The sequence below is a fragment of the Lissotriton vulgaris genome, chromosome 5 (assembly GCF_964263255.1).
Source record: "Lissotriton vulgaris chromosome 5, aLisVul1.2, whole genome shotgun sequence".
Classification (NCBI taxonomy): domain Eukaryota; kingdom Metazoa; phylum Chordata; class Amphibia; order Caudata; family Salamandridae; genus Lissotriton; species Lissotriton vulgaris.
The window spans coordinates 923,436,597-923,452,170 of record NC_141693.1 but is presented as its reverse complement, the minus strand read 5'-3'; the positions used below and the strand labels follow the sequence as shown (position 1 = coordinate 923,452,170).

At 46.2% G+C, this 15,574-nt stretch overlaps 1 protein-coding gene across 1 annotated transcript in view; it reads right to left on the bottom strand.

Moving 5' to 3' along the window:
* The window catches only part of CFAP46 (cilia and flagella associated protein 46), a 1,558,477-nt gene that overhangs the window by 773,902 nt on the left and 769,001 nt on the right, over window positions 1-15,574 (bottom strand). The window contains exon 35 of the mRNA XM_086922533.1: window positions 5,443-5,541. Coding sequence (XP_086778659.1) covers window positions 5,443-5,541 — 99 coding nt within the window. The remainder of the gene's footprint in view (window positions 1-5,442; window positions 5,542-15,574) is intronic.

The window sequence follows — 15,574 nt, the reverse complement described above, 5'->3', positions numbered from 1 at the left end:
ATGCCCTATCAAATCACACCTAAGCTCCCTGTGTGTGTGGCTATCTAGAGATAATGCCAAACGTCCAGCTCTCACCTACCCCAGACATGTGTTGAGACTGGCTGTAGGCACACAGGGCTAAGGGCAGAAAAAGGCCGTCGCCAAAAAGTGGCATTTTACAAAGTGTAATGATAAATTCAACTTTACCAGTGAAGAGGATGTATCATTAACATTCCAGCTGTATTAAACATGAAAGATCTACTCGATCTCAATAAGGAATTGCAGCTAATTAAGGGTAACAAGGATTCCCCAATGTTATCCTCTGAGAGGAGTAGACCTCACAGTGTTGAAAAACAAATGTGGGTGTTTTTCACCACCAGGACATGCAACACTTAAAAGTGCATGCCTACCTTTTGATTACCCTGTGGGCTACCTAGGGCCTACCCTAGGGGTGATATATATGTAATAAAAGAAAGTGTAAGGCTTGGCAAGGGATTTTAAATGCCAAGCTGACACTGCAGTGTAAACTGCACACATAGGCTCTGCAGTGGTAGGCCTGATATGTTTTTGAAAGGTGGCACAATCTGTGCTGCGGGCCCACTAGAAACATTTAATTTACAGGCCCTGGGCACAGGCAGTGCACTCTACTAGGGACGTATAGGTAAATTAAATATGCCACTTGTGAATAATTCAATCAAACCACGTTTAGGGAACTGAGCATAAGCATTTTAGCATGGATAGCAGTGGTAAAATGTACAGAGTTCTAAGGCCAACAAAAATAATTTAGTTAACTTGGAGGCAAGAAGGCAAAATGTTTGGAGGATGACCACCCTAGGGGCTGACAGATCTAACAGAGACCTATTGCAACATCTCAATGACCACAAACTGTGTAAACAAGTGATATCTGACAGATGTGTTCTGCAGACTGCTGTCCCATTCTTGAAGCTTGAACATTTTGGAAAATTCATGACGGTATTCCAGAACATTTTCTAACATAAAGCTTCAGTCTGGCAAGTTTTGAAATCTAGGAACTGAAATAGAGAAATAGGAGTGGTATTAAATAAGCATTTATGTGTGCTAAAATTTGAAATAGGTTTCTAGTCCCACAATGTAGCATAAGCCAAGGGCAATGTTGCTGCTAATCCTGATTACTAAGCGCTAAATTGTGCTCTGTGTTTTAAACTTAATTTTATCCTGCTCGCATTTGCTTGCACTTTTCACTTTTTTCTATCGCTGAGCCTGACGCCTGCATCCCGGTCCACAACGGGGTTTCCCCGCTTATTGTGGAAGGTGCTGGCATCTCAGTATCCCGGTTTCCGGCGCTTGTGGGCTGCTAGGGGCGGAGCATAACAATTAGCGCTCTAGGGCTCTCAGGCTACTTAAGGGGCATGCCATTCTCGTCGCGCAGCGGACGCGCACTGACACAAGACAAGCATTGCTGCTAATCCTAATGCGCTTGATTACTAAGTGCTAAATTGTGCTCTCAGCAGTTTGCTTTAAAAATAAAACGTATGTGTTTTAAACTTAATTTTATCCTGCTCGCACTTACTTGCACATTACACCTTTTTCTATCGCTGGACCTGACGCCTGCATCCCGGTCACTATGGGGTTTCCCCGCTTGTTGTGGACGGTGCAGGCGGCTCAGTATCCCGGTTTCCGGCGCTCGGGGGCTGCTAGGGGCGGAGCATAACAGTTAGCGCTATAGCGCTCTCAGGCTACTTAAGGGGCATGCCATTTTCTTCACGCAGCGGACGTGAGCTGACACAAGACAAGCATTGCTGCTAATCCTAATGCGCTTGATTACTAAGCGCTAAATTGTGCTCTCAGCAGTTTGGTTTTAAATAAAACTTCCGTGTTTTAAACTTAATTTTATTCTACTCGCACTTACTTGCACTTTGCAATTTGTTCTAGCGCTGGGCCTGATGCCTGCATCCCGGTCCACCACGGGGTTTCCCCGCTTTTTGTGGAGGGTGCCGGGGTCTCAGTATACCGGTTTCCGATGATTGGGGGCTGCTAGGGGCAGAGCATAACAGTTAGTGCTCTAGCACTCTCAAGCTACTTAAGGGGCATGCCATTCTCGTCTGCGCCTGTCCACGGCCGACCGGGGACAGGGGCCACATAATATGCCAAGTTTTTTAACATGCTCAGCCTCAGAACTGAAACAGCTACAAGTCAATTGGCCCATCAACCCCGGGACAGGGCTATCATTGACAAAGCAGGGATCTGGGCCCACAGGGACACCTACCCTGAGCTCGTTCACCGACCTAGCCGCAGGAAATCCTCTATCCCTGCCAATAGCTCACCAGAGTCAACCACTTCAGTGTCACATGAGATAGGGAGTCTTGCCATTAACTACCTTAATACCCACTCAATGGTGAAACATCAGCTAGAGATCTTCCAGCTCATAGACTCCGAGAAACCTGATATCCTCCTATTTTCTGAAACATGGCTCACTGCTGAGTCAATTCCTGATATATTAGCCGCAGTACCCTGCGGCTACTATATCCTCCAGGCCAATCGTCCCTCAGGGAAGATTGGGGGTGTTGCTGCCATCATCCATCAAAGACTCCAGTTTTCCTCACTAGGGATTACAGGCATACCTTCAGACGACAGCCTCATACTGAAATTTGAATCACCTCAGTCCTCACATGCTCTCATTTCCCCACTCCTAGGCGAAATGATCTCCCTATTGGTCATCAATCATGCTAGAATTATCATAATTGGAGATGTTAACTATTGGCCAAATGACATACAAGAAAGTGCTAGCTCCTTGGAACTAACAGACCTCCTCCTGGGGATGAACTGTACCCAGCATGTGAAGGCCGCCACCCACATAAAAGGGCACATCCTAGATCAGGTTTGGACATCCAACCTTGAAATATTCAAGTTACAAGTCTCCTCATATACATGGTCAGTCAGATCATCATTTTATCACATTCACCTTGGCCTGCGCTTGCCCGAACAAAACCGTCCAGTTAAGAAATCCCCTAGCTAGAAACTGTAACCGGGCCAACATTGATGACTTCTGTTCACTATTGAAGGCCACAATGCCCATCTCACACGAATCACTCCTCAATTAGGAAAACAGCATCAAACTTTGACTCGAATCAGCCAGCGACAGCATCGCTCCACTTAAGAAAATTATTATTAAACGACCTCACAGTGCCCAACGCTAGTTCTCTGACGACCTCAAGGCTAAGAAACTAGCTTTGAGGCAAGCTGAACGCAGCTGGAGACGTGATTATTATAATTCAGAAAAAAGGTCATCTACATAAGTCAGCTCAGAGATAATAAAAACGCCATCCTTCAGACCAAAGTAGCTAATTTTTAATTACGAACTCTGCTAATAAATCCAAGGACATCTTCTCCATTGTTGATTAACTTGCACAACCAGACAGAGTTATGGCAAAATCTGTCCCCTCACAATCCTTATGTGATTCCCTCAACTCCTATTTTATCGAGAAAATTGCCGGCATTAGGGCTAGCATCCCTACCCTCGGCTCTTCTTATGACCCCCCATTCAGTTATAAAAAACTCCTCTCTCATTGAACAAATCCCCCCAATCTCTAGGGATGAATTTTTTAGGCTCCTTAAAAAAGTCAGAACGGGCTTCCCCTTGGACTATTGCCCTCCTCACTTCCTCGCATGTCTAAACCCGGCCCTCTCTTTTCTTATTAACTCTCTTAAACTAGGTATTGTGCCTGGAATTTTCAAAAGTGCAGAAATTGTCCCGATATTGAAGAAACCCAATGCTGACCCTCTGGTCCTTGGTAACTACTGTCCCACCCCCCTCCTCCCCTATCTAGGTAAAATCCTGGCGTTTCATGTCACTAATTGCCTCAGCTCATTCATCGAACAGTCCCACTTCCTTGACCCTCACCAGGCAGGTTTTAGACCCACACTCTCCACGGAGTCAGTCATACTGACAGTTATGGATGAGCTTAGAAGGGGGACCGATAAAGGCCTTACCCAGGCCCTGGTTCTCCTGGATCTGTCTGCTGCTTTTGACACAGTTGATCATGGTCTCCTGACCAACCATGTTGGCAGTCCCGGGATCCAGTGCATGGCCTTGCAATGGATTTCCTCTTTTCTCCTCAGTAACAGATCCCAGGCAGTCTGCATTGCCAACTTTTCTGCCAAAAATATTAAATTGAACTGTGTCCCTCAAGGTTCGTCCCTCTCACCCCTTCTTTTTAACTTATATTTACTACCCCAAATTTGGTCTATACGTACAAAAATGATTGAAACCTTTAATTACGCAGATGACCTCCAGCTCGTATTCAACATCGATTCTTCGACCTCCTCAGTGCTCAACTTCCAATCCATCATGAGCTTCATTAGCGAATGGATGTATGCAAACCAACTGAAGTTGAACCCCAATGAAACTGAGTTGATTCTCACTGGAGGAACTGCCAACCCAACGAACTCCAACTGTTGGCCTTCTGCCCTGGGCAGTCCCCCATGCCCAGCTGACCCTGTCAAGAGCTTAGGAATCATCATCAGCAATGACCTGACCATGAAAGCTCAAATCAGCTCGGTTGTATCTGCTTGCTTCTTTCATCTTCGCAGAATCCGAAAGATCAGCAGATTCTTGACCACTGAGGCCCTGACCCTGGTCAACCTGACCCTGGTCAACCTGGCCCTGGTAATCTCTCGAATCGATTACGCCAACTCGTTGTATGTTGGCATTCCAGCATACCAATTACAACGCCTGCAGCTGGTACAAAACCAAGCGGCCAGGCTAATTTACCGTCAATCCAAACACCATCATGTGAGCCCCCTAATGAAGAGTCTTCATTGTCTCCCGGTGGCCTAGTGATGTGTCTTCAAGTTGGGTTGAACTATTTTTAAAGCCCTTGCTGGCATTGGTCCAGTCTTTGACTCTTCGAGGATTCAGCGTTATATCCCCTCCCGGGGAGCTGCGCTCCTCCTACCTGAACCTGCTGACCACTCCAGCTTTAAACACAAGAAGCACGGGGTCTCAGATTTGCGGTCCAGGCCCCACAGTTCTGGAACTTTCTTCCCATGGAACTGAGGTCTAGGTCCTCTTATGCCCAGTTTAGAAAACTCCTCAAGACCTTGTTGTTTTATCAAGCTTTCGAGTAAGCCAATGTTCTGCCCTGTCATGCTGATGCCGCCTCCCCTTTTGTCCTCAGCGCCATGAAACCGCTTGGTGAACGCGCGCTTATTAAGCACTTTTAACGTAACACGGTTATTGGGTTTTCAAAAATGTTGTGAATCTGGAAGAAGACAGACTATATTAAATGAGATTGCCTTAAAGTTAACCACACTTGACTGTGCAGTGGTGCCTGAATGATGAACAAGGCATTTAGCTAACATCAAGTAAAATAATACCTTTATATATCCGGAGAAAAGAGGGAAAAATTGAAATGCAATTGAAACAATAAAATCAACCTGCAATTATTTTAAAAAAAGTAGAAACATACATGTGCAGAAACTTACAATACTTGCTCCATTTCGTTTATGAACACGTTTCCAACTGCTTTCTGGTGATATGTGGATATTTGACTTAATTTTAAATCTTCACATACTTGAGCAATTCTGAAAAATACAATAAATAATTAACTTCATCAATCTCCACAGTGTCATTTTAAGGGTTTTGAAGGCCCCGGACAAGAACTATTTACAGGTCCATGTTTGAAACAATATTATTAACCATTTTCTATTATTTCAAGCCTTTCATAAAAAAATAATTTTGTTTAATAACTTAAAGGAAGATATATAGAAATAGGAGTGAGATAGAGAAAATGTTCACTTCCTCAGGGGCCCCTTGGAAGGTGGGAGCCTGGACAATTTCCCACTTTGCCCATCCCTTAAAACGCTTCTGATTAACTCGGCATGGTTCAAAGGGAGCCATAAATGAGAAAAAGTAAAGAAAAATTGTCAGAAAACATGCTTTGAATTCCTACTTCACAAATAAATTTAAGCTAGCCTGCTGGTTCCCAAAGTGCAGATGAAGCAGAGGCAGAGTTGGCTGCACGATGAATGTAAAAATTAAAGTGATAATGACACTATATATGTACAAACGATTTTGATTCTTTCATTGTGCCCCTGTACACACAGTATGCCAACGTTTTACAATTAAAATATTTAACAATCATAATATATCACTATCATAAAATTTCAGTTAAGAGATATTTAAAATCTCCTGCACAAGACTCAGTAAAATTAATATAATTTTCTTTAAAAATAGAAAGGAAGTCAAGAAAAAATATAGACATCTCAAAGAAGCAGAATAGAACAGAAAACGAAGGATAAACCAAAGCAAAAGAGAAAGAAAATAGGCAAATATAAACAAAAGAAAAAACTGCAGAGGCACTGACTGCATACATAATGTGACTACATTTTCAAAAGTGGAAAAAGGGCAGAGTGAGAAAATACAAACAGCAAAATACGCTTTGACAACAGTAATAATTTGAGTTTTGTATAGCCGAAAACGGTTTTCATGAGTTACTATGAAAACACAATTAAGACCATGAACTACATTCAAGCAAACCTTAGAATCGCACACACTGGGCATAGCAGTACCAGTCCCTATACACAAGTGACACAACACAAATATAATAAAGGCAGTAACGGTGTAATCTCCTTTCACATTTCGATATACAGCCAGTACACCACAGAGAGCAGCAGTACATACCTTTCAAAAAGGGAAAATTTATTTATTTATTTGTTAATTGATTTTGTTAAGCCCGACAGCTACCCATAAGGGTTTCCCGGCGCTAAGAGACAGAACGACAATATAAGGCAGAAGATTTTAGAGATCGAAGAGCCAGGTCTTTACCACTCTGCGAAATCGCATGTGACAGTTTTCCATCTGTAGGGCCAACGGAAGTGAATTCCACAGTCTGGGTCCTAAGTTCGCAAAGGAGCTACCGCCCATTCTGGTAAGTTTGAACCTAGGTACATTAAAGAGATGGTGGGATGAGGAACGGAGAGAGTGAGCTGGAAGGTAGGGGCTGACAAGGGCCTGAAGGTAGAGGGGTGCTGATCCGATTTTGATCTTATGCATAAAGCTCAAAGCTTTAAACTTGATCCTGTTTTCAACACAAAGCCAAGGCAGCTCTCTCAGGCATTCTGTAATGTGGTCACGTTTAAGACAGCCATAGAGAAGCCGAGCTGCAGCATTTTGTACCAGCTGAAGGCGACGTATGACGGCCTTTGAAGACCCCAGATAGAGCACGTTGCCGTAATACAGTCTGGAGGTCACCAGGGCGTTCACGACAGATCACTGGGTGTTTTTGGGGAGCATCCAGAAGATTTTACGCAGCCATCGTAGAATGGTAAAACAGGTGGCTGTGACTCTGTTGACCTGATCTTTCATGGATAGTCTCCTATCAATAATTACTCCCAAGTTTTGCACTTGTTCGGATGGAGTTGGACGGGGACCCATGGTAGTGGGCCAGTGAGTCAGGTTCCAGAGATCAGGTTTGTTGCCAAGAATCAGGACCTCTGTCTTTCCGCCGTTTAACTTGAGTAAGTTGTTGTTCATCCATTCAGATATCTTGCTGAGCCCAGTTTGCAAAGGGGAAGGAGCTGTGGGGTCAGTTTGAGAGAGTGAGAAAACAATTTGTGAATCGTCGGCATAAGAAAAAAGATTTAATCCAGAACATTGTGCAACAGAAGCCAAAGGTGTGACATATACATTAAAAAGAAGAGGGCTAAGGATAGATCCTTGGGGTACCCCAAGTGGGGAGGGGTGGCTCTTAGAGGATGATGACTTAGAGAAAATTTGAAAAGTGCAGTCAGACAGTAAAGATGCGAGCCAGTCCAATACTTTGTTGCCAATGCCGATGGCAGCAAGGGATTTGAGAAGGATACTGTGTAGCACAGTATCAAAAGCTGCGCTGAGATCGAATAAGATCAGCGCAACTGTTTCTCCTCGATCTAAGAGCAGACGCAGATTATCTGTAACGCCCAGCAGGGTCGTCTCCGTAGAGAAGCCGGGGCTAAATCCCGATTGGGAAGGATGTAACAGGTTGTTGTCTGTTACAAATTTTGAAAGATGGGCATGGATGTGTCGTTCCAGGACTTTCGAGAATGCCGGTAGTAAAGAAATGGGACGATAATTGGAGGTTATTTTGGGATCCGCCTGTGGCTTCTTCAATAGCGGGGTGACCATGGCATGCTTCCAAACGCTAGGAACAGTAGCAATATCAAGAGAGTGGTTTAGCATCTTGCAGATGGTGGATAGATGCGAAGAGTTCAGAGAGCGCAGAATCGGGGCGGGCAAAGGGTCCAGCGGGGATCCTGATTTGATTTTGCTCAGTGTTTCTGAGAGAGTTTCCGGGCAGAGATCAGGCCAAGACAGCAGTAGAGGCGAAGGTGACCCAGAAGAGTTTATGGCCACATTCCTAGTCTGAGGAGAAGTAGAGGAGACAGGTATTTTGCTTTGAGCGAGAATGTCCTGATGTATATTCGTAATTTTGGAAATGAAGTACTGGGCAAGCTCATCGCATTTCGTGTTGGATAGTTGGGGAGGTGTAGCCGTGGTCTGTGAACCAGTGAGCTCCTTCACCATGTTGAACAGGGTTTTTGATTTCTTTATTGCTTCGTTAATGGATTTGTTGAGAAAATGGCTCTGGTTGTAGCACACGCCTTATGATAGCATTTCAGCTCAGTTTTTATAGGCGGTACTAGATGTAAGAGAATAGTCTTTCCTCCAAAGGCGTTCTAATTTCTTACATTTTGATTTGTGCAAACGAAGCGACTCATTGTACCAAGGAGCGGGGCTTTGTGAATAATCCCTTTCTTGCGGGTAGTGGGAAGCAGGTATTTAAGGCTTCCGAGAGCCAGCCGTTTGCAGCGCTTGCCATCACATCCATATCATTGGACGTAAATATATTATCTGGCTTAAGATCAGATAGGATTGTATTGAAAACAGCAGGGTCGAACTTTTTCCAATCCCTTTTCTGTGAGTAGGTATCAAGTTTGTGAGTGGGTGTATTTACATAGTTAGTGACGGTGAATTTGATTAAAAAATGATCAGATCAGATGATTGGCACCGCCGTGGAACACTTTACATGGATACTATTGGAGAAGATTGGGTCCAAGAGGTGACCGCCTTTATGAGTGGAACCCTTGTTAGATAAGCTGAGGTTCATGGAAGCAAGGTCTGCAATAAGGTTGCAGGCCAGATTGTCATTTTGATCGTCCAGATGTACGTTCAGATCACCAATGACGAAGAAGTTGCTAGATATAGATAAGGCCGGGGCTATGATTTCAGAGAGTTGTGACTGCCAGGCGTTGCTAAGACCTGGAGGGCGATACACTAGTAGACCTGAAAGGGTAATTTTGGGTTGGAGAGCCAGCTTAAAAAACGCTGCCTCACAGCCGTTTAATGGATCAGGATCCAGATGGCATTGATAGGTATTTTTAAATATTATTGCAACGCCGCCACCAATTTTCCTGGGGCGAACATGCCTTACAATCGCATATTGAGCAGGAAGAGCTTCTGCAATATCTGGTCCGGAACTATCACGGAGCCACGTCTCAGTAATGAAGAGTGCGTCAGGAGATTCATCCGTGAGGAGATCAAAAATCTCATGTTTGTGTTTGGGTAGGGAACGGCAATTCAAGCTGAGGAAGGTGTAGCTTGAAGGAGAGTGGGTTGCTGCTCGGGAAGCTAGACTACGACATCGTTGTGGAGTATCCAGATGGAAGGAGCAGTGGTGGCAGCATTGTGGAAGGTGATCTAGCATATTAAAAGTAGCTGTCGGATGGTCCAATTTAGAACTAAGAGCGAGGATCTGATCAGCGTCATAGCATAGTCGAGGACGTACCGTTTGACCAGGGGGTATGGCCCCTGGGCCCGAAAGGGCGCGGACGGGCGCAGACGGGCTTGCCTTAGGCGCGCCCGCTGCGCCCGTCCGCTGCGCGTACTTTGAAAGCACATTATTAATAGAAAGGGAAGTGAGGGAGGGGCGTGGCCTGTTGGAGGGGGCATGGCCAGTGGCCTCTGGACAATGGCGGCAATGATGTTGTGGTACCGCTGCAGCTATACAATCAGCTGCGCGGGACTGCTAGAGCCTTGAAAGTTTTTAAAGTGCAAGTGCCCAGGAGGGGGAAGAAGTGAGTAAAATACAATCAAGAATAACAATTTTAAAAGAAATAACAAGTTTCGCTGTCTCCCGGCTTCCGCCTCAGGAGTTCTGTTTGCCTCTGGCTCGCGCTCGCATTCAGCGCGATTTAAAGGCTTCGGCGGGGGGCGTGGCCTGTTGGAGGGGGGCGTGGCCAGTGGCCTCTGGGCAATGGCAGCGATGATGTTGTGGTACCGCTGCAGCTATACAATCAGCTGTGCGGGACTGCTAGAGCCTTGAAAGTTTTTAAAGTGCAAGTGCCCAGGAGGGGGAAGAAGTGAGTAAAATACAATCAAGAATCACAATTTTAAAAGAAATAACAAGTTTCGCTGTCTCCCGGCTTCCGCCTCAGGAGTTCTGTTTGCCTCTGCCTCGCGCTCGCATTCAGCGCGATTTAAAGGCTTCAACGGGGGGCGTGGCCTGTTGGAGGAGGGCGTGGCCAGTGGCCTCTGGACAATGGCGGCGATGATGTTGTGGTACCGCTGCAGCTATGCAATCAGCTGCGCAGGACTGCTAGAGCCTTGAAAGTTTTTAAAGTGCAAGTGCCCAGGAGGGGGAAGAAGTGAGTAAAATACAATCAGGAATCACAATTTTAAAAGAATTAACAAGTTTCGCTGTCTCCCGGCTTCCGCCTCAGGAGTTCTGTTTGCCTCTGCCTCGCGCTCGCATTCAGCGCTATTTAAAGGCTTCAGCGGGGGGCGTGGCCTGCTGGAGGGGGGCGTGGACAGTGGCCTCTGGACAATAGCGGCGATAATGTTGTGGTACTGCTGCAGCTATACAATCAGCTGCGCGGGACTGCTAGAGCCTTGAAAGTTTTTAAAGTGCAAGTGCCCAGGAGGGGGAAGAAGTGAGTAAAATACAATCAAGAATCACAATTTTAAAAGAAATAACAAGTTTCGCTGTCTCCCGGCTTCCACCTCAGGATTTCTGTTTGCAAACGCAGTACAAGCAAACTTCACGCTTACATCGCAAGAAAGAGACAAGCCAGGAAACGTCAAACTTTTCCTACCTGACGTGCTAGTAGGACTCGAACTCGTACTAGTTTGCGGGTCTTTGAGCCAATTAGGCAGGGGTCAAGATGCTAGAGCTACTGCTTGGTTCCTGGCTAGTGCCACTGCCGTACCATTACACCCTGTAGCATATGCTTCTTTGCAAACTGAGGAGTAGGGCATGACAGGCCTCAAATTCCAACAGGCATTTACCCGGTGGGCTCGGGCTCTTGGAGTCGGGTTTTGAAAGATTAAGGCCGCTCCTGGAACCTCTGTTACTTTCTCCACCTCTCCGAGGCTAATTGTACCTCGCACTGGTGGCTTTCCAAGAGAAAGAAAAAGAGGAAGGTGGAAGGTGGAGTGAAAGTGACAGGGAGAAGAGAGAGAGAGAGAGGGCAAATGGATGGATGGAATGAGACTGCGGAAGAAGACCAAGGGAGTAGGGTTCATTTGAGCACCTTTAGCCCCAGCAGCGGGCTTTAAGTACCCCAGTCCGGCCCTGCTGAGAAAGCAGGAGCTGGACCCAACAGAGCACTAAAACCAGAGCCCTGGAGCTGGCCGTGGATTTGCTGCACCAGGCATACTGCTGATTTGTGGTGCTCCGGCTGGTGCAGCAGGACATATTGCAGTTGCGGAGCGGCATAGCAAACACAAAACAAGGGGTGTCACATTTCCTTCATTCTTCTATATGAATGGGAATGAAATGTTTGGCTGCATGCTGTAATGGCCGTGCGCAGAAACAAAAATAAGCACTGGCTCATTGTGCAAGGCAACAGAGCAGAGGATCTACCACTTCGGAGGTGGGATTAGTCCTCGCATTTAAAACTGTCAGCAAGAAAGAAAGAACGTACTCTGCAGCAAAATCAATTTGCAAGATGCGGACCTTATTTTGGATGAAATGCCACTGACCCAAATTAGCCCAAACTAGCAGATGGCTCCAATTAACTCATTCAAATACATGCCTTGCACCTAGTGGGCAACGCTCCTACGTACAGTTACAATGCATGTAGGACTTTGTAGTCGTAAACTAGAGCGTTTATCTCCTTATAGTAAGTTCTGCATTATCTCATAAAATTGAACAGATAAACTGGATAGTTTTCACCTGAAAGTGAGTGCGTCCTTGTTCAAATGGGCACTTTGATGAAAAAATACGACACAGCAGCTTTGCCTTGTCACAGTTGTTGCCGAAACACGTTGCCGCGAAATAATGGAATAAAAAATTTTATTGCCAAAATCTCTCCGAGTCGGTGTCCCGTTTCGAATGGGAAGGAGTCGGATGTGGTTTTCATATATATATATAGGTCTTTCCGCTATAAGACGTGCAAAGCATGTCAATTTGGAGTAAATGAAACGTTCTATGTTACTCCTTTCTGTGAAGTGGAAAGATCTATTGAGAAAGCTCTAATCTGCAAATCTGATTTTGTGGTATACGTTTTGGAGTGTCCCTGTGACCTTAAATAAGTAGGAAGCACCATACTACAGGGACACAAACTATACTACAACATATCAGAGCCATTAAAGACAAAGACACAACTTACCCCGTGGCGAGACACTTTGGGGAGAAATACAACGCAGATCCCAAGGAACTGAAATACATTTTAATTGATGCTATCCCATCGTATAAACGAGGTGGGGACAGGGAAAAGACACTTAGACGGTGGGAAACCAGATACATTTTAGATCTTGATAGTAAAGATAGTAAACAGCCGGGTGGCCTTAATATTACTGAGGAACTTTATAAGTGCCTTTGAAAACAATGGTAGAAGTGAGTAGTTTACCCAATTTACCTGTTAGAATAAAATTACTATATTTAAGAATAATTACGGGTAACAATGGTGTAAATTTGACTTACAGCAAGAAACAGTAAGACGATGATGTAAACTAGATCAATACACTGCAATTTAGCCCCCTTAGATAAAATATTAAGAAAAACTTTTTTATACACATTTTTTACAGTCTTTTAGAAGTGATTTTATATTCTTATACACGTTATTTATAGTATTAGCACAGGTTTTTAATAATAAGGAATGTTTGGCAAAATTAAGATTCAAATTATTTTGGTTTTATATTCATGTACTGTAAGCTACACTAAACGACATGTGATACTCATTTATTACATCTGTGATGACAGGGTATTTAAACCTGGACGCAACAAGGATTTTTAACCCCAAATGTAATTAGCCATGTTTCATGCTTTTAAGGTATTTATACCAGTATTATTTAAATGAATTGATAACTAAGGCATTGTTGGACTTGGGCTTTTTTGGCAGGTTCACCCCTAAATGTTTTGCCTTTAGCCTCTAGCATGGTGGTATTGATTTTAGGCCTCTGCACACGTGAGCACTGTGGCCCAGTGTAAAGTGCGTGCGCACTCTGAGTGTGTGTGCGGAGAGTGTCCTACCCTCCCATAGGAATGCATGGGCGATATGTGTGTCCATGGTAGTTCCTGATATGTGGGGAGTGCAGGGGCGAGTTTGGTATGCGCAAACTCATGGTAATAAATGCTGCGCAATGGTGTGCGCAGATTTATTGTGTCTATTGTAGAAGTGCCACTTTTAGAAGTTGCCATTTCTGTGTGCTGTGAATTGCCTGTCTGGCTTGTGAGTGACAGGGGCTGGCTGGTGTGCTTGGCTCCAGGAGCCAGGGTGAGTCTGCCCGGTGGTGAATAGGGAGATCTGCAGGTAGATGGGAGGAAGGAGTTGAACCTGGGACCTGAATAGGGCTGTGCCTTCCCTCCACAATGCTGGCTCCCCCCCTGTGCTGCGTCTGATGTCCCTGGCCTGTCTTGTGAATAGGGAGAGGGGCTGAGCAAAACAAAGTACTCCAGAACCAGTTGCACTCGGTTCTCCCCTTGCCTACACTGCTACAATAAAGTATGGTTTGGTATAAATACAGGGGCTGTGACCCCAAGTAAATATTCTTGTCTTGGACAGGAATCTGCCAGGGGCTTGCTGCTGCTGGAGCTCAGGGGAAGGCTTGCCTCCCTGGGCTCTGCCCAGCCCCTGGATGCCTGGAGGACTTATTGGGAGCTTTCTGCCTCATTTGAACTATTCCCAGGACTTCTTGTGCTCTCTAGCATCCTGTGATCGCTCTGCCTAATTTTCCCTGAAATGCGAGGGAAAGCTTGGGGGCTGCGCAGCACCGCACTGCCGCCCTTGCTAGAGGAATCCCCAGCCCAGGGATTCCCCCCTGTCTGTGCTCCGAGCGGGTGCCCACCCCCCCCCTTATTTTAATATTTGAAAGCAGGTGCCCACCCTGCATTGTGGTTGTGTTATTTTTATTTAAATTTCGGGTGCCCACCCCGCGACTCCGTTTTCCTTCGCGGGTGCCGCCCCACGTCATGGCCACATGGTATTTATACTTAAATTCGGGTGCCCACCCCGATTATGGCCTAGCGCGACCCGGAAGGAGAGAGAGGCTTGGTCTGCCTGGGCAGGGCTTCCGGGACGGAAGAGAAGCCCAGCGATTCGATGAGGCCGCGTTGGTAGCGAGGCAGAGCTCCCCCGAGAGAGGGAGAGCCCCGCAGTGGCAGCCGCCGGCAGAGAAGAGTCCCGGGTCCCAAGAGGGGGCCCAGGTGAAGAGGCAGGCAGCGCCAGCAGCAACCCCACGGACCACCGGCAGTGAAAGAACAGCCCGGTAAGGAGGGGGGCACCCTGGGTGTTTCCCGAGTGGCCCTACTTGGCAGCGGGGCCCTTCAATGAATCAGCCCCATTCCTTTCACGAGCCTATGTGTGGCTCTACTCAGGCCCTAATTGTTGACTTGGGCTCGAGGGGCCCATGCTGTATCGTTTATGGGGGATAGTTCCGGGGCACGTTGTCGGTGCCCACCCCCCAGGCCCACACCGATGTTGTTGGCCCCATTAATCCAGAGCCTCTGTGGCTCCAACAAGGTCCCATTTATTTTAGAGTCCCCATGAGGGGCTTGGGGGCATAATCACTTTAGGAGCCAGTGTGCTCCCTGACACCTGTTTACTTTTACTTTTAGAGCCAGATGGCTCCCAAGTTTGTCACATTTGTTTGAAGGGCCAGTGAGAGCCCATGCCACATTCTTTCTACTCCCCAGCTGCCCAGCAAGTAGTGGGCAGCTGCACCGTTTAGGTATTTCATTCTTTTGGGGGGACATGTTCTTTTAATCTAGGCGTAAGACGCACTCCTTCGCCCCTACCTTAGCCTGCACTGCTGCGCAGCACTTAGTGCCAGCTGCAACGTTTAGGCCCTTCATTGAAGATTACTAGCTGTCCAGCAAGTAGTGGGCAGCTGCCACGTTTAGGTTTTGCGCAGTGGCGCACCCTTGACCTTCGCTGCATTGGTAGCGCACCCTGACTTTGGACATAGGGCATTTGAGCCCCTTATTTATTTATTTATTTAGTTTCTTATATCGCGCCAGAATCGACCCCAATGGGGTATCTCCGCGCTTTGCACGCCGGGATGGTAAGGTTTGTACCTCTGTAGATGAGCTATGGCCCATTATTCTTCCAGGAACAAGGTTGTTTTGAGATGGGGACT